The 22,396-nt window shown below is 42.6% G+C and overlaps 3 protein-coding genes and 1 long non-coding RNA gene across 5 annotated transcripts in view; 3 read left to right on the plus strand and 1 right to left on the minus strand.

Annotated features, from left to right (window-relative positions):
- Positions 1-7,487, plus strand: part of nr1h4 (nuclear receptor subfamily 1, group H, member 4) — a 16,671-nt gene extending 9,184 nt beyond the window's left edge. For both annotated transcript variants that reach the window (XM_012825036.3, XM_031564274.2), the window contains 5 exons: positions 470-568; positions 918-1,017; positions 1,794-1,940; positions 4,650-4,763; positions 6,876-7,487. In XM_012825036.3, the coding sequence (XP_012680490.1) occupies positions 470-568; positions 918-1,017; positions 1,794-1,940; positions 4,650-4,763; positions 6,876-7,114 (699 nt within the window). In that variant the 3' untranslated portion in view covers positions 7,115-7,487. The remainder of the gene's footprint in view (positions 1-469; positions 569-917; positions 1,018-1,793; positions 1,941-4,649; positions 4,764-6,875) is intronic.
- Positions 7,488-11,446: 3,959 nt separating this feature from the next.
- On the plus strand, positions 11,447-16,304 carry si:ch211-264e16.2 (chitin synthase chs-2). Its single transcript, XM_031561916.2, is given in 10 exon segments — positions 11,447-11,581; positions 11,970-13,003; positions 13,121-13,210; positions 13,391-13,549; positions 13,677-13,851; positions 14,095-14,425; positions 14,664-14,864; positions 15,177-15,461; positions 15,594-15,773; positions 15,925-16,304. Coding segments are annotated over 10 exon segments (2,970 nt in total).
- A 1,133-nt stretch (positions 16,305-17,437) lies between these two features.
- Positions 17,438-18,434, plus strand: LOC122132804. Its single transcript, XR_006152319.1, has 3 exons — positions 17,438-17,642; positions 17,763-17,874; positions 17,959-18,434. It is a non-coding gene; the product is annotated as an uncharacterized LOC122132804 (long non-coding RNA).
- Positions 18,435-18,761: 327 nt separating this feature from the next.
- Positions 18,762-21,764, minus strand: c1qtnf13 (C1q and TNF related 13). The gene is made up of 2 exons (XM_012825028.3): positions 21,299-21,764; positions 18,762-20,018 (listed from the first exon to the last, which is right to left on the minus strand). Exons 1-2 carry the CDS (start codon positions 21,324-21,326, stop codon positions 18,928-18,930), a joined length of 1,119 nt encoding a protein of 372 aa, XP_012680482.2. The 5' UTR covers positions 21,327-21,764; the 3' UTR covers positions 18,762-18,927.
- Between the last annotated feature and the right edge of the window lie 632 nt (positions 21,765-22,396).

Here is a 22,396-nt window from a genome sequence, read left to right on the forward strand (position 1 = left end):
ACTGCCACTGTGTGTCCAACTATGAGGATATGTGGCCCACAGTAGTGTACTGCCACTGTGTGTCCAACTATGAGGATATGTGGCCCACAGTAGTGTACTGCCACTGTGTGTCCAACCACGAGGATATGTGGCCCACAGTAGTGTACTGCCACTGTGTGTCCAACTACGAGGATATGTGGCCCACAGTAGTGTACTGCCACTGTGTGTCCAACTATGAGGATATGTGGCCCACAGTAGTGTACTGCCACTGTGTGTCCAACCACGAGGATATGTGGCCCACAGTAGTGTACTGCCACTGTGTGTCCAACCACGAGGATATGTGGCCCACAGTAGTGTACTGCCACTGTGTGTCCAACCATGAGGATATGTGGCCCACAGTAGTGTACTGCCACTGTGTGTCCAACTATGAGGATATGTGGCCCACAGTAGTACGCTGCCACTGTGTGACTTGGTTTCTATGAACCCACAGGAAAAAGTGGAACTCAGTCAAGAACAACAGGCTCTGCTCAATTACATTGTTGACGCTTACAATAAACATCGGATTCCTCCAGACCAAGCTAAGAAACTGGTATGTGGCTCTCATTTGTATGGTCCAAAAAGTGCAGGTTATTTCCCCAATGCCTCAAGTCTTCAAACATTTTAAACAATTGTTTAACAGTTGTTGCACTACATATTTTTTGTTAATGTGTAACCTATGGAGGTCACAAATACTGAAATATAGAATTCCTTTGCCCTGCAGTACTATGTGTTGGCCCTTGGCAAATGTGTTCTTCCAACTGAAGGCAGTAAAAGTCAATCCTCTGCATCTGTTCACAGGGTTTACGTAACTTCTCTTATTGCTCCTTTGAGCGGTAAAATGTTGGTGAGCCTAATCTTTTCCCTCCTTCCTATCTCCCTCTCCCCACACCTATCTGCAGCTCCAGGAGCAGTTCAACGCAGAGGAGAATTTCCAGTTACTCACAGAAATGGCTACAAGTCACGTCCAAGTGCTGGTGGAGTTCACCAAAAACATCCCAGGTCTGGAAGGCTTACATTCTGGCTAATCATGATTCATTAGCTGTGATTTTATGGAGCCCTCCCATCAGTTTGCCACCTGTTCCATTGATGGAAAGATTCCGTGTGCATGTAGACTCAAGTGTGATGGGAGTGTAGCTCCTACTGTAATTCCCCTCAACATTGATTGTGGCTTTCAGATATTCCTTAAGAAATGAACACAGGTAGTTTTATAGACCACAACCATAGCAGATGCCCCCATTGATAGCCTACTCACAGACCCCCAGAGCTGAACATTCTACCCCTAGTTCTTTGATAATGTGGCCCTTGGGATTTTTCAAACAGCTTTATCGTGTTTTTTTTTTGATTACATGGAATATCATGGTGTAATGTGTTTCTGTTGTCAAGTTAGACAAGAAAATATATGCCTGTGGGTCATTATGACCCATGTCCTGCAATGTAATAATGTCATAATTTCTATGTTAAGTTAGCTAACTGGAATAGGCTAGCATAGGTGGCCCTATGAATCTATATACCAGGGCTGAAAACGTACTTGATTTTCGGGGCATCTTGATGGATTACTGGATCGTACAGTAGCTCTGATAAAGCTCTGATAAAAGTTGACAACACTCAATAAGTGAATGCGTGTCATCTTGCTTTATTTCTAAAGATGACCCCTATAATTTGCAGCAATCGGATATGCTCCAATGTGCAAACGTGTAGCTACTCCTAGCTTCAGTGTTAGAGCACATACAAAGGAGGCTGTTCTCTGTCGTAATGTCTTATGTTGTGATTGGTAGGTTTTCAGAGCTTGGACCACGAGGACCAGATCGCTCTCCTGAAAGGCTCGGCGGTGGAGGCCATGTTTCTGCGCTCAGCCCAGGTCTTCACACGCAAGCTCCCTCAGGGACACACAGAGGTGCTGGAGGACAGGATCCGCAAGAGTGGTACGTCACTGACGTGAACAGAGCCACATGACCGGACTAACTTCTTTTCAGAGAGCCGTCTACTTCAGCAGTTCTCCTCAAGCTTAGATGCAGTACGACTCTACGTCAGAAAACCTTGCAGGCTTTTCAGCCGTCCTGAGAAGTCCACATATCACTCTGGCCAATCAAGGCCTCCCAGCGGCCCTGTGCTCACCAGCATTATGGAGCCTCTTTGCATGGTAGAGTCATGGGAAAGGTTTGACACTTTTAGAAGGCTGGTCATAAATGATGCACCCCCCCCCCCCCCTCGCCCCCTCAGGAATAAACCTGACGGGAATTATGGCAAGTCCTGATTGTACAGGTACAGGTGTGGGTTACACTGGTAATAGCACACTGCAGACTCCTGAAGGCTCAGTTTCAGGGTTGAGTTGAAGGCAAGCACTTACTCTGGCATGGACCTGTGGCTGTGTGGTCAATGAGGACAGTCTGCATGGTCCTGTGATTTTGACAGGGTGAATGACATGCAATGACGCTTGAATACAGGGGTAGAATGGAGACTGCATTCATGGAGAACTGATGGCATTATATGCTAGCGTGTGTAAATTATGTAAGTGCAGGCGATGTGATCAAATTGTCATGAATATTCAATGGCTAAATATCTTGGTGGAGCCATCATTTAACAATCTCTACTAATTGTACGTACGATGTTGTAGGCACCCTATTTGCCCAGCAGGGCACACACAGACCTACAGGTTGTCACAATACACACATACACCATAGTTGTTGCCATGGAGTGTGATTTGGTCAGTGTGTTGTTTAAGTTTAATGGGGGTGGGCATATGACTGAAGCCAGTCCAGGCAAGAGGGAGAAAATCGATGACTCAGAGGCTTTCAATTGGGCAAAGGCTTTGAGACTCTTAAGTGCCCCCATCACTGATTCTGCCAGTGTGCCAACTCTACAGAGGCGCTGCATGTGCCCTCCATTACTGGCAGCTGTTACCACTCCCAAAATATGCCCTCCTGTGTTCAAGGAATAACCTACATCTAGCACATGGCACCGCTTCACTTTAGTTCAAGACTATTAACTGAAGACAGTTTATTATCAAAACTATTTGTGAATGTATTTATTCAATGTATACTGGCATCCCTGTGCTATCAGGTTGATGCAGCTGGATGCATGGTGAGGGTGGGAGAAGGGTGGGGGGTTGTTGGTTGGGGTTTTTGAATGCGTCACTCTATTCCCCTGGTGTAGGGAAAGGCCAGCTAGAAGGAGGAATGAGAGGCACTGTCTAAAGAAGCTTTTGTTCTCTATCTAAACATCGAGGGGCTATTGTCCCGCCATCTCTCTCAGTCTCGGTCTCGCTCTCCTCTGTCCGCGTATGACACTTCTCCCGACTGAGAGCTCTGTGATGTCAAAGCACTCAAGCTTCTTCTTTCGTGTCATTTTCTTTCTCTTTCTCTTTCTTCTTTATTTTTTCACATGAATGTGACAGGCGTCAAAATTGGGATTGGATTTGCCTAAAGTGCAAGTGTTTTGGCTGGGGACATTTTCAATTGTTTCATGCTTTTGAACCATACGATGTTATGCACATAATGAGTCGGTGTGCTAGTAGGTCTTCTGATGAGGATCTCCCTACAGTCAGTTGATCCCATCCCTTGCCAGGGCACAGAAACGCCGTCATATCTTTCTAATGAGATTGTCCATCGCCCTCTGCTTTGCATAACAAAAGATCCCACCACAGGCAAAATAACAGTGATGATATCATAGACGATAATAAAGACCTCACACAAAGGCAGAGTGCCCGAACCCTCTGAACCATCATTTGAATGGCCTCAGTTGGGCAGGTGGGTTTCAAAGAAAAGATTTCAATAACTGTGTTTGTGTCATGACAGAATCATGGATGGTGCAAAACAAAAGCATGAGGTTTTAAGCATTAAGCATGACGTTCCTCGCTTTGCTATATTACAACAGATCATCATTTTGCATGTTCCAAATTAAGCGATGGAAAAGTTATTAGTCATTGGTCATTGTAGGCCATCTAAACCTGTTTTCCTAGGCATAATTGAATATTGTGTAACTTCGACTGAGGACTGTTATTAACTAATTTAATGACAAAAATGTCATTAAGACTTTGAGAGGTTAATGAGAAATAATATGCATTATTTAAAAGAATTAATAAACACTCCAATCGATATTGTATAAACATTTTTTTCAATGATAAAGAAGGTCCCTTTTCATTTCTTGTGTGCATTAAAGCAATGTGGGCAACACTGACACCTGGTGGTTAAAGAGAATAGTCACTGCCACTCTAAATTCAAAGACGCCCTTGTGGGAATTACTGTTCCCACTTATGCCTAGTGGTTTACTGATTTAGTATTAGAGAACACGTAATACACTGACCTTTTGAGTGTGCTCTACTCACACTTGATTTCCTAGTAGACCATAGAAAGGAAACCACAGGGGTTTTGTTGGAGGACCATAATAAGAAAAAACACAAAACCCTTTAGCTTCATGCCAGCAATTTCATAAATCAGTAATGTTCAAAGCATGTTTTAAATATTTATCATATTCAGCATAATTCTCAGATATGTAACAGTTTAATCCAGCCAATGATCCTGATGGAAAAGTATCTCCACCTCATGTGTCTCCAAATCGTCTAATGGCCTCTCTCTCTCTCTCTCTCTCTCTCTCTCTCTCTCTCTCTCTCTCTCTCTCTCTCTCTTTCTTAGGGATCTCTGAGGAATTTATCACGCCCATGTTCAACTTCTATAAGAGTATCGGGGAGCTGCAAATGCTTCAGGAGGAGCATGCTCTCCTCACCGCAATCACTATTCTCACACCAGGTCAGTCATACCCATAGAGATATAGATTACCAGGTGGGAATTTTAGAATGTTTCTTCTTCTGATTTCAGATGACAAAACATCATCAGTTGTAAGTAGCATTGCGTGTGTGAATGCCCAACAGCAGCAGAGTATCACTAACAGTAACTGCACAGATCAGACATGGGAATGAAAGCAGTGCACAGGAAATTGGGACACAATTGTGTTGAACAAACTATACAAGAACACACATTTATCGATTAACAGAAACATCACCGGAAACGGATGTAACCGTGGTTCTATGACTGAGTGGAAGACCACCAGGGCGGTGATGAAATATCTTTGTATCCACCCTTTGATCGAGAATAGAATTCAAAGTTGCCATCTCGTGACATATGACATGTTCCCGCCTATATAAATCAATGTACACGTCATTTCAGCCTCAAGATCATTCTCGTGGAAGCCCACGTAGCTGTGCTCAGAAAGGGGAACAAACCAAGACGTTGCAAGAGCTGGCGTTGAGTGACAGTGACTAGAAGAGGGCACTGCATGCCCTGTGGACTTGTAGGCACGAGTAATTGCTTTCACCACCCAATGTAACAAACGATGCTTAGCGCACCATCAAAGCAAACAAACAACTGGTCTGTTGTGCGAAGAGCTGCCACGGGAAAGAACCTCATCCGCACTCGGGCAACGCACATTTTCACAGAGTGCTTCGTGAGGAGACACAATGAGTGAAGCAATGCTTGATTCGAATTTATGTTGCTCAGGCCAACTGCCTGCAGATCCTGCACCGCCACAAGTGCACGGTAATCTGTTCTGGGTGGACAGCCTTCCTGACACCATCCAACGCAGATTTCACCACAGAAGTGAAATCACAACACTGCAGTATCACAAGAGAGGTGTGCTGTGAATGACTGAGGAACACATTCTCTGATTCCTTGACACTGGTGCTGGAAAGAAGTCTTAAGACTAAAAAGAGTGTCTGAGGCAGTCACCTTGCTTTGAACACAAGCGGGTGGGTGATGGTGAATCATGTGGCACAGGCTGTTCTCTTCATAACATTCGCCTGTGCCACTACTGTGGGGGGGGGGGGCTCTTACAAGGTGGCTCCACTCTACCCTCTAAATCAGAAAGAGCTTGATTTTTTTGTACATGTGCTGGCGATTGCTTATGCCGAGAGACTAGAATATCCGAGGAGAACATAAAATTGACCAACAAACCCTCTATTCTAGCCAACTGTGCCTGTGGCATGATAGCGCACTCAGGGCACGGGTCAGACAACACTTCCAGAGATGCTCCATACCCAGGCACTCTGGGCAGCAGTAATGTCCATCCATAACCTCTATTAAGTTAGGGCATGTAGAGCACCTAGCCAAATCCATTTTAAGATGCTAACAGCTTCTTTTCACCAGAGAAGAATGCGGATCATCAGAGAAGAAATACTGTATGTCTCAGCACAGCAATTACTAAGCCTTGGAAACCATGTCTGCGCATATAGCATTGCACTAGGGGCAACAACTAGCTACCTACCAGACGTTGGATCTGACAGGATGTCAGATAGCCTCCTAAGCTAACGATGGAATAATCGGTGATAACAACAAAGGCTTAGTTGCTCAAAGGCGTAGTTCCCAATTATAATTCAATTATACTCGTTGCTGCTAGCTTAAGTGTTAGATGATGCACAGCGACTAAGCAGCTCAGGTGGAGTTTTGAACTGAGTCCTACTGAAGTCCTTTTTAGTCACAAACCGTATGGTCGCCCCTGGTATCATCGTAATTCCATACACACGATTCCGAAGAAAATCTAGAATGAAAAAGTGTCTGAAATGACGTGTACATTGGTTTATATAGGCGGGAAAATCCATCTAACAAGGTAGTGATGTACGCAAGGTTCTCCAGAGACCAGAGGTCCATCATTTTACATTCCCTGTTGTGAACTTAATTCATTGTTTCAGGCTTATCTAATCTACATGGTTGAATTGGATATGGTGGACATTGTTTCCGACAATCTGACAAACATCTTTTCCCCTTTTTTCAGTGTATATGACTGGCAATAGTGTTGTCATTGCAGCAATAGCTGAGCTCAGCTCCACTTTTTTAGTGATTATGTGTTCTATCCCCTCCTATCCCCAGACCGGCCCTATGTAAGGGATCAGCAGGCGGTGGAGGGGCTGCAGGAGACCATGCTGGAGGTGCTGAGGAAGTTCTGCAAGCTGCAGCACCCGCAGGAAGCCCAGCACTTCGCCCGGCTACTGGGCCGCCTAACGGAGCTGCGCACCCTCAACCACCACCACGCCGAGATGCTCACCTCCTGGCGCATGAGCGACCACAAGTTCACGCCGCTGCTCTGCGAGATCTGGGACGTGCAGTGACCACAGGCGGCCAGTAGGAGTGACGGAGTGAGAGAGGGGGGACGATTCAGATAGAAAGGGAGAGAAGTAGATTGTGGGGGAAAGAGAAATGGGATACGAGGAGAGGAGAGGAAAGGAGGATGGGAGGAGATGCAGATGCAACTGTCTCATCAGAGGAACTTTGCATTGAAACAGGAAAATGGAAATTCATACGCTAGTAGACAGTGCTGTCACTACATACTACTACTTTGTACAATAGCCCACAGCAGAACAAAACATTTAAGATAGTTATTACATTGTGTAAAGGTGTAAGAAGAGAAATACGTTTTTATAGTGACAGAAAAGGCCCCTTGTTCTGGAAGTAATGGTCTCTTATTAAATATCTTTGACTATACTGTATCGAATCAATCCCTGTTTTTTTAACATAAGTCATATACTTAATACTGCAACATGAACATCAACATCTGGCAGAACAGGGGTGTAAAACATCTGTCTGTTATCCAGGTCATGATGACAGCTGTTACGGCCAGCCCCCGCTGAACGTACATAAAGGGGAGGCGCAAACAAGTCGGCTCGGTTCAAAAGTACAGGGTTTGATTTATTGACACAATTTGGACAAATAAATTAGGCAACAATAGACGCAGAATGACCTAAGATCATTTTCAGCCAGGATCAATAAGAGCCAGGAATCAGGATTTCGAAAGAACACTTGGGAGAAGGACACGCTCTCACAATGACTCGAAAATTCCTATGTGCCTCTTCCCCAAAGGTCCTGTGACTGCTTATAGAGGCCAACTCAGGTAACCCGGGTGTTCCATCACAAAAACAGACAGTAGAGGGAGCCCAACGGCCCCAAGGTCCCATTCTGCAGCATGCCACCAGAGCTGGGGAACATAACAACACCTGTTTCATTTCCTCAGTGGAATACAGCTGCTAGGAGAATCATTCCAGAGTCTTGTTCATTAAAACCATGTTAAGGACTACCCCCCTCTCACCACATTTGCAATGGATGTGGTCACTCGTTGATACTTGCTGTATGGAATCAGTGCACTTGGGCTCCCCACTCCTCTGTCTATCTGGGTTACAACTAGTTTGTGAAGGGAGAGCCTGTAGAGCCTGTTCTGTGAAGGATGTGGCGGAACCCTTTTGGGAGCCTCCAGGAACCCTTTGAAACACATCAGTTTATCAGGTTCTTTGAGGAACCCTTTTTTTCAGCATGGTCTAGAACCACTTTAGGTGCTTCAAAGCACCAATGTTTTGGGGGTACTTTGAGGCCTATTATTACTACTGCTGCAACTACTACTACTACTACTACTTTAACTAGGATTATTTATTCAATGGTTTTTTTCTGTGATACATTAAGAATTTAAAGAACAATACAATAATAAGGTGTCCCATTAATAATAAACATTGTACAAAAACATTAAATATATATAAAAAAAATTACACAAAATTCATCAGCGCTAAATAAATAAATAAACAAGACAAAAACTTCAGAAGAGACTTTTCAAGTAATTCAGCAGTTGCAGAACAGCGGTATGGAGCTTGATGCTACACTGCTGAATGCCCAGCCATGTCTGAAGGAACAGTAATGTGCCCTTAATGGGTTTCGCATACATACTTGCATGCTGAAAAGGAAGTACACGCCAATAATTATGCCCATTGCCATGGTGATGTCAGTAGGTGGATATTATTAACTTTAACTTTAACAAACCTACCCAACTTTCCTTCAAGGAAAAAACACTGCACCAAAACTCAAGTAGCCTAAAAGAAGGCTAGTTTTATTGCTTTCTTAAACAGCACATCCATTTTCAGATGAACAAATATAATTGCAAAAGGGATTTCTAATGATGAATTAGCTTTTCTCACATGATTAGACATGATATGCCATTGAAACATAGGAGTGATGGTTGCAGAAATGTACGGCTATGCCGATATTTCGTTCATAATTAGCTGTTTCCTACTGAAATCATTTACAATATTATCATTGTTTACACTATATTTCGGCTCAATTTTATGTCAAAATAATTGAGGACAGACTTGGCTGAAGAGCCGGAGCTTTATATACTGTAGGTATACTACTTGTTCATGCCATCAAAAAGGTCTCTGACCGAAAGCTTGTAAATTAAAAGATTTTTGCACATATTTGAGTCTGTGGATGCTTCTTTCAATTCTATATGTCAATATTATTGAAAAAAATTGGATGTTCTTTCAAAGACACAGAGGTTTCTCAGTGATTCCTATACAAAAGCACACACATGCACAATTAGTAGATTTCTAATAACTTTTGTATCCTGAAAATGAGAGGTCCACATTCGGCCTAATTAGCTTCCTTGTTCCTGCTTCCAGCAAATACAACTTCCAAATCAATAGCGAAACAATGAGCTATGAAACTAAGATCTCTCAACTTGAACTCAGGGGTTTTACTGAGAGCCATATACCTCTCCTCCTTCCTTGTTTGATTCAGAGGTGGTTCAGAGGTTGTCGAAGGTAGATATTTGAGTAACCTCATTATATGTAAATGGTTTCTTGAGAGTCTTATTTTATGACCATTTTTAGACCATAATCTAATCCACAAGTGCTGTAAATAAATTATAAAATAATAAATAAAAAATGATTAAATAATGATGTGATTTGAAACAAGTGATGTCAACAGGTCATTGTTATCATGATTACATACATATGCTTCCTTCAAGACGACATCCTTTCCAGGGAAGCCCATGCATTTTTCAACAAGACAATGCAAAACCACATACTGCACACATTTCAAAGCCATCGCTGAGGAAGAAGGGTGTGTGGGTGCTGGACTTGCCTGCCTGCAGTCGTGACTTGTCCCCAATAGAGAATAAAGAGCAAAATGTGACAAATGCACACAAATGGGACAAAGTTACACCTGAAACACTTCCTCACTTGGTGTCTTCAGTCCCTTAACATCTTTTAAGTGTTGTGAAAAGGAATGGCAACATTACAAAGTCATAAATGCTTTACTGTCACAACTTTGTTTTAAATACGTTGCAAGAATGAAAATTGAATAAAGTGTTTTAAAAAAAAAAAAAAACTAAATTCATGAGGTAAAACATCAAATAATGTGCTGTTGTATTGTTTTTAAATGTTTTAAATGTTAAATTGTTTTTAAAAGGTCAAAGAGAATTTACAAATCATTGTTTTCAGTTTTAATTTTAATTAAACACACCGTCCCAACTTTTTCTGAGTTGTGGTTGTACATTCCACATCCAAAGCAGTGGAAAAATAAACATACAGTAATAGCAGCTTTCAAATTACTTTTGTATTCTGGAAACGAGAGGTCCACATTAGGTCAAAATACCTTCCTGGAGAACTCTCAACTTTGAACACAGGGGTTTTACCGAGAGCCAATGACCTCTAATCCTTCCTTGTTTGATGCACATTAACTTTCCTGTCATCAGGAAGTGTGACCTGTTGCATGATTAATCCTACCATGCAACAGCTGAGAAAATGGACAAAGTCCAACCACACCCCCCCCCCAACAAAAAACAAAATCAGTGATACATTTTAAGACCATGTACCAGACCAATTGGGTTCCTTGGCATTATGAAGAGGCACCAGAGACGACCAGAGCACAGAGAGTCTCCCAGCAACATAATGGAGGTGGAACAGAGAGCGGATGGTTTCAGGTACAAACTTTCAACATGCATTTGATACTAATAAATGCCTTACATTAATATTTAACTTATTTATAATTATATAAACATTCTAAAATATAACTTTTGATTTTATTATAAATAATGACAAATAATTAATAAAGCCTAGGTTTTTTCTGATTTTGCTTGTATTCGTCATCTACGGAAAAAACACCTGATATTAGTCTCTCAGGAAAGCTGTTGTTTTGTTGACATTAAATACAAATATTCATAATTATGTATTATTTTAATGTATGAACATTATACATTTTTATATATCACATACAGTATTTATATGTGTATTTTCTTAAACATGTTGAACCTAATTTGTTCATAACGGTTCAAACATATTGATTATGAATTCTCATTAAATCACACAACATTTTAGTGTCAGCAGGGCCTGGGATGCATGCCGAGAACGTCCCACTATTCAGGATTGTCAGAAACCCAGAAAAAGAGTGAAATGCCTTCTTTGGTTCATATGCATAATTGTTGGCTTACTGGTGTTTGCTCTTGCACTGTTAAGTAAGGTATGACTGTTCATTTAAACTGAGTTTGTTATAAGAATATACTGTATCCTGTCTTACATATTTTGTACTCCAGAACATAATACCACTATTCATTTTTCTCTTCAACATAGTCAAGCTTTTTGCTCCTGATTACACTGGCAAGCAATGCAACAGAGGTGCTGCCAATGGATCAGAAACCTTTCGCATTCTTATGTATTGGCTGTGCTGTGATTGGGCCCAGTGTCCTTCTCTTCCTCAAGAGCCTGTGGAAACTCATCTTCAGAGATTCAAACAAACCCAAATGCAGAACCATACTGTGGGTGAGTTTAAAGGAACTCTCTTGTTGGATAACGCTGCATGTTACATTACATTTCCACTTGGTTTCCAGGATAAACCTGCTGACATAGGTTTGTCTGAATCTGCAGAAGTTTGATTTTTTTTTTTTAGATTACTTTAATTCTTAGTCATGGTGTGTTACCCTGTGTTATCACATGTCTAAAGAGAAAGAGAAACTTCTGCAGATTCAGACAAACTTATGTCAGCAGGTTTATCCTGGAAACCAAGTCGATAACATGGTCTTTAGACATGTGATAAGACAGAATAACACACCATGGCTAAGAATTATTTATGAGATACCAGCGTGTGATTGTAAATGTCTGAATATTTGTGCATATACATGTATATGCATTGTTTCTGCTGTCCTCCCAGGTGCTGTGTGTGGAGTTCATGGTGGCTCTGGGGGCCACGCTTCTCACGGTGGTCTCCATGCCACAGTTTGACATCATCACCAATGTGATGCTGCTGAACAGCGTCAGTGTCCTTTCTGCAGCATTTCAGGTGTGGGCTGAGTGCATCGCCAAAGAAAGGAAGAGGATCATGACACTCCCCATAATGGCCATCGTGCTGATCTTTCTGGGCTACCTGCTCTTTGCTCTTGGCTTTCTCCTAGAAGACAGGAACGATCCTCAGACGAAGACACAAGTCCAAGTATCGGTGGGGCTGGCCATCGTAGGGTCCGTCCTGGTCTCCCTAAACTGGTGGGAGAACTACAGCACCCTCTTTAACATCCGCTTCTTAGACAGCATCTCCAAGGACAAGGCCCAGTCCCAGAACATGGTGTGCATAATGTCAAGTATGGTGCGGGTGCTTGTGACTGCAGCGGTAGTCGGTGCATATGTCCCGTTATCGGGCCGAGACTGGTCTTCTGTCACAACCATCAAATCTGAAGACAGAACAATGATTCTTGGCCTGCTCGCCTTACAGATAGTGTCCTCTGCGATGTGCCATTGGTTTGTGGTGGTGGCCTGCAAGATGCATGCCCTGAGAAGTAGCTTTGCTGTACCCATGTACTTGGCATCAGTGGTCGTCTTAGCTGTAATCTTGGGTCCAGTGGTCTGCCTCTATGTAATATCAGATTCTTACCACAACACTACCGCTCACTGTCAAAACCTGACAGACACCAAACACTCAGAATGGACCTGGAGGCTAGTGGCCGACATCTCGCACACATTGTGCGCCCGAAACAGTGTGCGGGAGATGGATCCAGGGACCCTTAGTTTCCTGGGCAGCTCCACAATCAGCTGGTGGCTGGGATTCGTCCTGAGCACAGCCTACATCTGGTTCCTGCGGATTCAGCGCATCGAGAGAACCCAGGACCTGTTCGTTAGGAGGCTCTATGAAGGAGCCTTCCTAGAACAGTCCATGCTACTCAACACACGATTTGAGCTCTTGAAAATGAGCAAGTTTAAAAGGTTATTCTTTATCTTTTATTGTATATTTCAAAATGAAAAATTGGGGGGAAGTTTTTTTGTTTATTGAATGTAAAGTTATAAAGTACTTCTTTTGTGTGTCCTTTGCAGAATGAAAGAGAAGGTGATGGTGTATTTGTGTGCTACCATGTGGCATGAAAACTATAGTGAAATGATGAAGATTATCATCTCAATGTTCAGGTACAAAATCAACTCCTGTATTTGTGTAGATGTGAACACAAGACAATTACATAAACAAACATCTTTGATCCTGGACCATCACTCAAACTCTGCCTTAATTAGATTCAGATGTGGGTCTAAGATCATGACTGTGGATACCACCACCAAAAATACTCTGAATGACATCTTCATTTTTACTAGATTGGACAAGTACAGGCCAAAAGGGAACCTCAGCAATGATGTAGGTTTTGAGTTCCACATCTTCTTTGATGATGCTTTCAAAGATGTCAAAGATAGCTCCGGGCGGCATGTGAACGAATATGGAGAGACTTTGGTGGAAGTACTGAAGGAAGTGTACATGTAAGTGAATAAATATATGTAAAAAAGATCCGGTTTCCTATAGTTCATTCTAGTTCATTCACTGTAATCCTCAACATGATCTCCAGTCTTGTGTCTGAATTGCTGAGTTCTGTCGTTTGGCTGCCAGAATCTTCAGTGAGGAGGACCCAAACATATTCAAACAGAGACGTGAACTGCCCAGTCAGAAGATCATCAACACTCCGTACGGAGGCCGGCTGCAGTACACTCTGCCCAAGGGCAACACCCTAATGGTGCATTTCAAGGACAAGCAGCTGATTCGCCACAAGAAAAGATGGTCTCAGGTGAGCATGGACGCAGAGATAAGGTCGAAGGTCAAAGGTTTGAGCTGTTTTTCCAAATTTGGCCAGAGGTTTAGTCAAACCACTCTGGAGAGTCAAAAAGACAGCAGGTACTGATTAACCATCTGTTTTATATGTAAGCAATGGTTATCTGAAGATATGTGATTTAAAGCCAAATGACAGATGATTGCACTAACAAACCAAATAACAAGCAAAGTACTAATCATGCAAACATTTTACTCACAGATAATGTACCTCTACTATCTGCTTGGCTGGAGGTTAAACAACGCATATGCTAGAAAGTTTGAGCAGGGAAAAGATGAGAAGACTCTGGCAGAGGAGCTACAGGTAAAGACCTAGCATACAGTAGCCCCACATGTATTCCAGTATAGCTATGTTATGACCCAATCTAAAGGAAACTCTTCTGTCATTCAGAAAGAGAAGGACAACACCTTCATCCTGGCTCTGGACGGAGACACCGATTTTCAGCCATCTGCGGTGATGCTTCTTATTGACCGCCTGAAGCTGTACTCAGATGTGGGCGCAGCGTGCGGCAGGATTCACCCCACCGGCACAGGTGCGAGACTCAAGGACTGCTAGGGAGCGTTCTCCTCTGCTGATCCTAATTCAAATACCCAGACTGACATCTGACAAACTGACAGACTGACAAAAATATCCTACGTATACAATATATTTTTATCATTCAAATATTTATATTTATACCAGTTACCAGTTACCAGTGCAAATGTGTGTGCTGTGTGGTGCATCCTGATGAAATCTAAGTGTGTGTGCTCTGATGTGCTCTGCGTTGACAGGACCCATGGTGTGGTACCAGAAGTTTGAGTATGCAGTGGGCCACTGGATGCAGAAGACAGCTGAGCATGTGATGGGCTGTGTGCTGTGCAGCCCTGGCTGCTTCAGTCTGTTCAGAGCCGCGGCCCTCATGGACGACAATGTCATGAAGAGGTACACCACCAAGGCCACTGAAGCAGGCCACTATGTGCAGTATGACCAAGGTATGTTTCACACTTCAACACAGACTGTAAATCAACCTTCATGAGCACAGGCTATCTGCAGTCAACTCATGCTTTTAAAGATGGTTCCATGTTTGCTGCCATGCAGTAAAACAGCCGGTGTGTTTCAAAAACTGTAGAAAATGTTGGTATGCAATCCTAACTGTCTCTAGTTCAAATTTAAATCCCAAATGAATTGTACAGACAAGGCAGGCTAATTAGACATTACATTTCTGGGGGTAAAAACTTAGCATGTACAGCTATAGCAGAATTAGAAATAGTGTGTCGATTTTTTTTACTTGCACGTGTGAGCAGGTGAGGACCGCTGGCTGTGTACTCTATTGCTGCAGCAGGGCTGGAGGGTGGAGTACAGCGCAGCATCGGACGCCTACACCAACGCCCCGCAGGACTTCAAGGAGTTCTACAACCAGCGGCGGCGCTGGGGCCCCTCCACCATGGCCAACACCATCGACCTGCTGGGCTCCGGCGGACTCACGTCCCAGAAGAACAAATCCATCTCCAAGCCCTTCATCCTCTACCAGATATTCACCATGATTGCCTCCATCTTGGGCCCTGCCAGCATCTGCCTCATGCTCGCAGGTAAAGAAACCAACAAGCATCTTCCATTTGGTAGTAATTTCATATAATGTGAATAGAGATCTCCATGAAAAGTTAATAATAACAATCTGTTCCTTAAAATAAATCCTGAGTTTCTGTGGTTCTCTTTTTCAGGATCTTTCACCTACATTTTTAATGTGGATGTTAATGCTGCCTTGGTATTAGCAATAGTGCCCCCTGCTGTCTACCTTGGGCTTTGCTTCAAACTGAAATCAGACACACAGATCACAGTAGCTGCAGTGATGAGCGTCATATATGCTTTATTCATGACAGCCACAATTCCAGCAATCATAGGTAATATTTTAAGAATAAATGAATTCATGCAAATTTCGAGTTTGGTGAGTTAAACCCCAGACTGGAAAAATGTCCACATGAATTAATGAAATATACAATATACAAATATACGCATATTATCCATAGTCACAACTCAAATCTCCCTGTGCAGGTCAGATGGTGGAGGAGAAAACGTTTGTGACCCCTGCAGGCATCTTTTTCATCACCATGGTGGTGGTATTCGTCACCACGGCCGCCCTGCACCCCCAGGAGTTTGGGCTGGTGGTGTACGGCCTAATGTACTTCCTGTGCATCCCCAGCGGCTACCTGCTGCTCACCATCTACTCCATGGTGAACATGAACAACGTCACCTGGGGCACGCGCGAGAGCGGCGGCCCGGCCAAGACCCCCGTGGCGGCCCTGCAGAGGCAGGTCATGCAGGCCAAACTCTGCAGCTGCTGTGGGAGTCCCCCGGGGGAATCTCAGCCCACGGCAGAGGCTGAAATGCAAGATCTGGAGGTGCGCTGTGACTCTAGACAGGAAGAGAGGTAAAGTCATCTCTGGATGCCATACTTGCTATCTGCATGGAATAATTGTAGCTATTTGAACCAATAACAAAAGATAATTATAAAAACGATCAAATCTGCCTGATGTCTAAAGCATTTTACTCATTAAACTAGTAGTCCATTTCCTTATGTTATGTTTTTGGTTGTAGTTCCCTGGAGCCTCCACGTCAGTGCCCTGAGCAGAGTAATTGTGTATTTTTTAACAATTAACACCAGCACATACACATACACTACCACGCACACACAATCAATTTTTAAATAATTTAGGTATCTTTTCACTGTTCTCATCTTGTTTTTACTTCTGTCATTCGTTAAAAGACTGGATTGCACAGTTGCAGAAAAAGGCATATGGTTATGGACTAGATGAGAATTACCTCACAAAGGTAGGTTTCATTTTGCATGCAACTACATGGCTGTGTGTCATAGTGAGGTGAAGCAATAAAATATCTTCCTTTTAGGAGGAGGATGGATTTTGGAAGGAACTCCAGAAAACATATCTGGAGCCACTGGTGGAGGATAGAGAGCAACAGAGAAAAATAGCAGAGGATTTAAAAAGTCTCCGAAATAAGGTGATTTCAGCAACACTTAAGTATACTTATGCAGATGTGGCTGGGGACTTCTTTAGACCAAGGACCACGGTTATCTTGACAACCACATCATATATTTTACATCACTGCCGAGTCATGACTTAACATGAACTGGAAAAAATGATGACCAGTTGATACATTCAAATAGCTTAATATTGCAGTCAGATGAGATGAGAAATTTGAGTCAAAACAGAATAGAAGAGGCACTATAGGGGGAAAGGTATACAGCCAGAAGAAGGCAGAGAGTCTAGAAAATGACCACACATAGATGTTTTTTCCCTTATTATCTTGTGACTTGCCAGCACTTTGAATTGGAATGCGTCCAGGATAGTCATGTATCTTGACAAAGTAAAACCTGCTAAACAACATATCCAGGCAGCTGCCCACTAGAAAGTTGGTCAAAAGTTGATCATTTAATTTGTGTGCGGGGGTCACTCAGTAGACTTTGTCCTCATAGCAGGCCAAAACTGCCATTTGATAATGCTTTATACACAGTAATGGACTGTTTGTTTTCCTTAGGTGACCTTCATCTTTTTCTTTTCAAATGCTTTGTGGCTGGTGGCCACATTATTCCTTCAAGCCATTGGAAACGCTGTCACCATTACAATCCCGAAGATATACCCCAATGGTACCATTGACGCAACAAAGACCTACTCATTAGACCCTGTTGGGCTAATGTTTCTATTGACTTTTGCTTGTCTTCTAGTGGTGCAATTTGTTGCCATGCTATATCACAGGTGATTGCAAAATATTTGTCAAAGTTAATGCAATTTAATATTGTAATTTGGGGGATAGGTTTTTGCGTTCATCTGTTGGTTATACACGTCTGTGCTTGACTATCTGCTTATTTACTGCAGAATTTATACCTTGATCCATTACGTGGCCTATATTGAGACTGAGAGCAAAGCTGGACATAAGTTGCGTAAACAACAATCCTCAATGGATGAGGTCAATGAAAATGATAAACAGGTACTGTATAAATTCCCCCTCAACTTGTTTTTCTGCATTTTATCCTGCCTGGGCTGACATTGGTAACATTCTCTTTTACCAAAGGTCCCTGACTTCCAAGTATCACGTCTTTTGAAAAGCGGCCAGGAAGGGACATGCTTCCAGAACCCAACAGCAGTGGAACTATCAGTAACGCTGGTTTGAGAAGGGAATGAAGGGGAAACACTGTGACAAAGATGGAGGAAGTGTCTGATTTACCAGTCAAGTTTACTCTTAACGTATGCAAGTCATGCATATCATTTTGAATATGAAAGAAAGGTATCTAGTATCTAGCTATAGTACTCACATCACTGTACTTTTAACGTATTGATGCCACAAAGGCTATTCAATAATTATTTGTGTGACTGAATGTGATTGAATTCTGATGGGCTTTCACAGCTTAATGTGTGTAGTTAATGTGTGTAGTTTGTTAGTTATATATCTATGTTTATTGTGTGTATTTGTGATTATTTAATGCAGCTGACCATTTTATGAGTAAAGAAGAGCAATGAAATGTAAAACAGTGAGCAAACCATTCATATTTCACCAGATAGAATGAAACCACACACACTTCAATATTCAGTGATTTTATTTAAAGCCTTGTTGAGTAAAAACAGTATATGTCTGATGCATTTAAATCAGTGTATACATAAAAAAAGTAAACATTAACCCTCATAGAATAAATATTTGGTGTACAATAAAGCAATTGCTCTATATTCCCTTGTCTACATTAGTTTATTCTCTGATGAGCAACCATATATATACCAATCTATACACTATTTACATAATAACTTGAGTTTAATGACTACAAATAGTTTATGAAGTACTCTATGTTAAGATAATATGGTCTTTGAAACTTTTAATTTAATACTATGACTACGTATGTTAAGCTTTTATTACGCATAGGAATGCACAAATATATGAGCATATAAAAAAACCTAAGAATCTACTTTTTCAGACGTTGCATGTCATTTGTACTACTTAGCATAATAGAACTGAGCAGGTGCAGCTTCCCAACAGTCCATGGGATGTCTCTCAATTCTGAGTCCTGCCTATACCCATGGGGGCCTCTGTGTAGACCAGGAAGCCAGAAAAGGTGGTGTAGCGGCCCTGGTTGCTGTAGATGCCGTATCGGTCATCCTGCTGGCTGTAGAGCCACACGCTGTCTCCCCTCTGCAGCGACAGCAGCAGGCTCTGGCTCTGCATCTCCCGGCGTCGGGATGTGTCCTCGTCAAACACCATGGCCTGCACCTCGCCCTTGCCCAGCATCAGCTTCACAGACACGGCCCTGCGAGGGTGCTTCCCCACGGTGAAGGCGAAGAAGTAGGCCCCCGGGTAGTGGCACGTGAACCGGCCCGATGACTTGTTGAAGTGCCCCCCGATGTTGACGTATTCCACATCGAAGGTCAGTGCCTGTTTGCCCTGCTGAAAGCTCCTCTCCCCCAAGGTAGGAGACGTCCGGGCCATGGAGAAGGCTGAGCGGGGCTCCTCCAAGGTGTCCTCCCTCCTCGTCCAGCCATAGTATGAATCCCCTGGCGGAGGGCAGCCAGGGAATGGCAGAGCGGGTGGGGGCAGGTGGTTGTTGATGTGACCTGCAAACGTTGAAACATCTGGGTAGACCAGGTAACCGCTGAATGTGATGTAGGGGCCAGCGTTGCTGTACAGGGCGTACTGCTGGTTCTCCTGGAGCAGCAGCCACACCGTATCCATGGCTCTCAGGCTCACCATCACACTCTGGCTCTGCACCTTGCGGCCCTCTTTGCGGTAGTCGTCGTACGCTATGGCCTGCACTTCTTGGCCATTCTTCACCAGCATCACCGAGAGCAGCTTCTTGGGGAACTTGCCCACGGTGAAAGTGAAGTAGTAGGCGCCTGGAATGCGGCAGCGGAAGCGACCCGTGTCGGGGTTGAAGTCGTGACCCACGTTGACCAGCAGACGATCGAAGGTCACGGCCCGCTGTGTGCCGCCGGTGATGCTGCTGCTGCGGGTGGCGGAGAAGGCCGACCGCTGGCCGGTCATGGAGGGAGGAACATGCAAAGACGTGACTAATCCCGAGCAAGTGAGCAGATAGAGCAGATAGAGCAGGAAGGTCAAAGGTCGGATAGAACACTGTGATGTGCCTTGAGCTGGAAATGAAAACAAAACAGGCCAGCGTTGGGGGAATTATATATGACAGGTATGAGCACAGACACTGGTACCCCTGTGGGACCTGTTGAAAGACTTTGCAAAGACAATGTCAACAGGAAATCCTATTGGCAGAACAAAGAAGGTTGACTTTTTTCATTCCATCTGAGGACTGTGTGAAAGAACGACAGCTTCACTAACTTCACTAACTCCACCTTTTAATATTCAAGTACTTTGGGTACTCAATAAACCACTCATTTATTAATTTTCTGTCACCTTCATACAAGAAATACGGGAACAGGATGGAATGTATAACAGGTTCTGCTAAGGTATACTTTCTTTTTTTCAAATCTGTGTGTGATGGTTTGGCTGAAAAAGCATCTGAGCGGGTTAGGAAGTCTGGTTTAGCCCTGTCAGGGCGAATACTGCGCCTCAAATCAAGTGCTCAGTGGGAGCATCAGTCCTCTAATTCAGCTGGTATTGTCTGTTCTCTCTGTGCACTCAGAGAAGGCAATAGATTAGACCTTGGTTCATCTGGTCCTATGTGCTGGAGTGCTGGAACAATGGCATATCTGGGGGGGGGTGATGAAACCCGCGTGGGACTGTGAGTGTGGTTAAGGAATGTCTTTTAAAAGTATACTAACCTCAAATTGTTACTGCATTCTCAGGGGAACTTATAAGGTTAAATTTATTTTTATCATAAAATTACAATATTCGTTAAGCAATTTATTCTCAAATGGTAAATCATTCACTCTGTTAAAACAAATGTTATCAATTTTGAAAATAAATCAATATTTTAGAGCCTCTAGTCAGTTAAGGTATGTTGAATATCACAGCAAAGGTTTGATTTTCTTACAAATAAATGTGTGGCATTTATTACAGCAGAATTCTTAAAAAAAAACAGTTGAAATTGAATAAAGGCTGATGTGACTTTATTGGAGAATTTAAGAAATTAAATGTAAAAACATTTTATCAGTATAATCATATTTGAGTAAACTTTTTGTACTCATTATGCCTTACCATTTCATGGTGAGTACTGCCTTGTGACATTGTATTCCTCACACATGGAATTATATATTACTATAACACCATGATTATTTACCACAAAAAAAAAAAAAAAATACAAAAATGTAAACTGTGCAAACAATGAAACCTTCACATTATGTAGACATTAGAATATCACTCCAAGTAAATTGGTTGACCTTACACATGGCTCACAACTGTTAACCTGTGAATACATTTTTTTCATGTCGGCGTCCACTGCTAACACAAGCTGTCCTACCTGCTCTGGTGTGGTGTTGATGATGCATGTCTGGGATGACTGGTGGCTTCCCCTCCTCTCTGGCGTAGTGCGCGGTCTGGGTCCCTTTTCTGCTGATCTGTCACCCACTCGCGGGAGCAGTGGCATCCCAACAGAGGAGGAGCTTACAGACTGAAGCATCTCTCCGGAACGAACAAAGAATTCACTCAGGCCTGTAAGAAAATCGGTAAAACTTTAGTTAAACCCAGTATTCACGAAGCATTATAAACACATTCATAAAAGGTTATAAAGTATTTATAATGCATCATGATGATTGACATAAGCCTATAGACATATTTATACATAGTAATGACTGCACTCATAAAGTGTTGCTGTGTCATAGAATGAGCCCTTACAGCTTGAAGTATCAGAAAGCGCAATAAAGCTTTTTTTACCTCTTGATAATGGCATTAATGACATGTTTGGATTATGTTAAATGCTGTTTATTCACCAAATGCTCTTAATGGACCCATATGTGACTCCATACAAGCTTTCATTATAACAGTTGTGTAGGGCTTATACTACAACATTGTAACACTTATTGAGGACAGTCATGTCTTTATAAATAGTCATTTGTAGACTTATGTCAGTTGCTATAATGCATTATGAATACTTTATCAACATTCATAAATGTGTTTATGATGCTCAAAGGATACAAAGGATCTGTATGTAGTCATTTATTATGGTCGCCATGGTATAGTTAGCTTCCACAACTCTTATGCAGCTTTAGAGTACAGCATCAGACAAAAATATTTTTTCATTTAGCTTACTATATTCTTTATTGGTGGGATTAGAGGTTTGGGCTTGTGTGGGAAACATGACAAGACCCACTTAAAGGTATTGTACATAACATAACAACCGTGTCAGAACAACTCCGAGATGTTCTATCCATTGGGTTCAGTCTGGGTGATCTACCATTGTGCAATAGCTTTACAGGGAAGTAATGACAATTAAGATGCATACAATTTCATCAACAGAGCAGCGACATTTCTATAATGATAATTTAATACGGCAATTTGTCTCCACTAATCTAAATCCGCCAGAAGTTTTGTTTATTTATTGGATAATGTGAAACGTAAC

The sequence above is a fragment of the Clupea harengus genome, chromosome 3 (assembly GCF_900700415.2).
Source record: "Clupea harengus chromosome 3, Ch_v2.0.2, whole genome shotgun sequence".
NCBI classification, from domain to species: Eukaryota; Metazoa; Chordata; class Actinopteri; order Clupeiformes; family Clupeidae; genus Clupea; species Clupea harengus.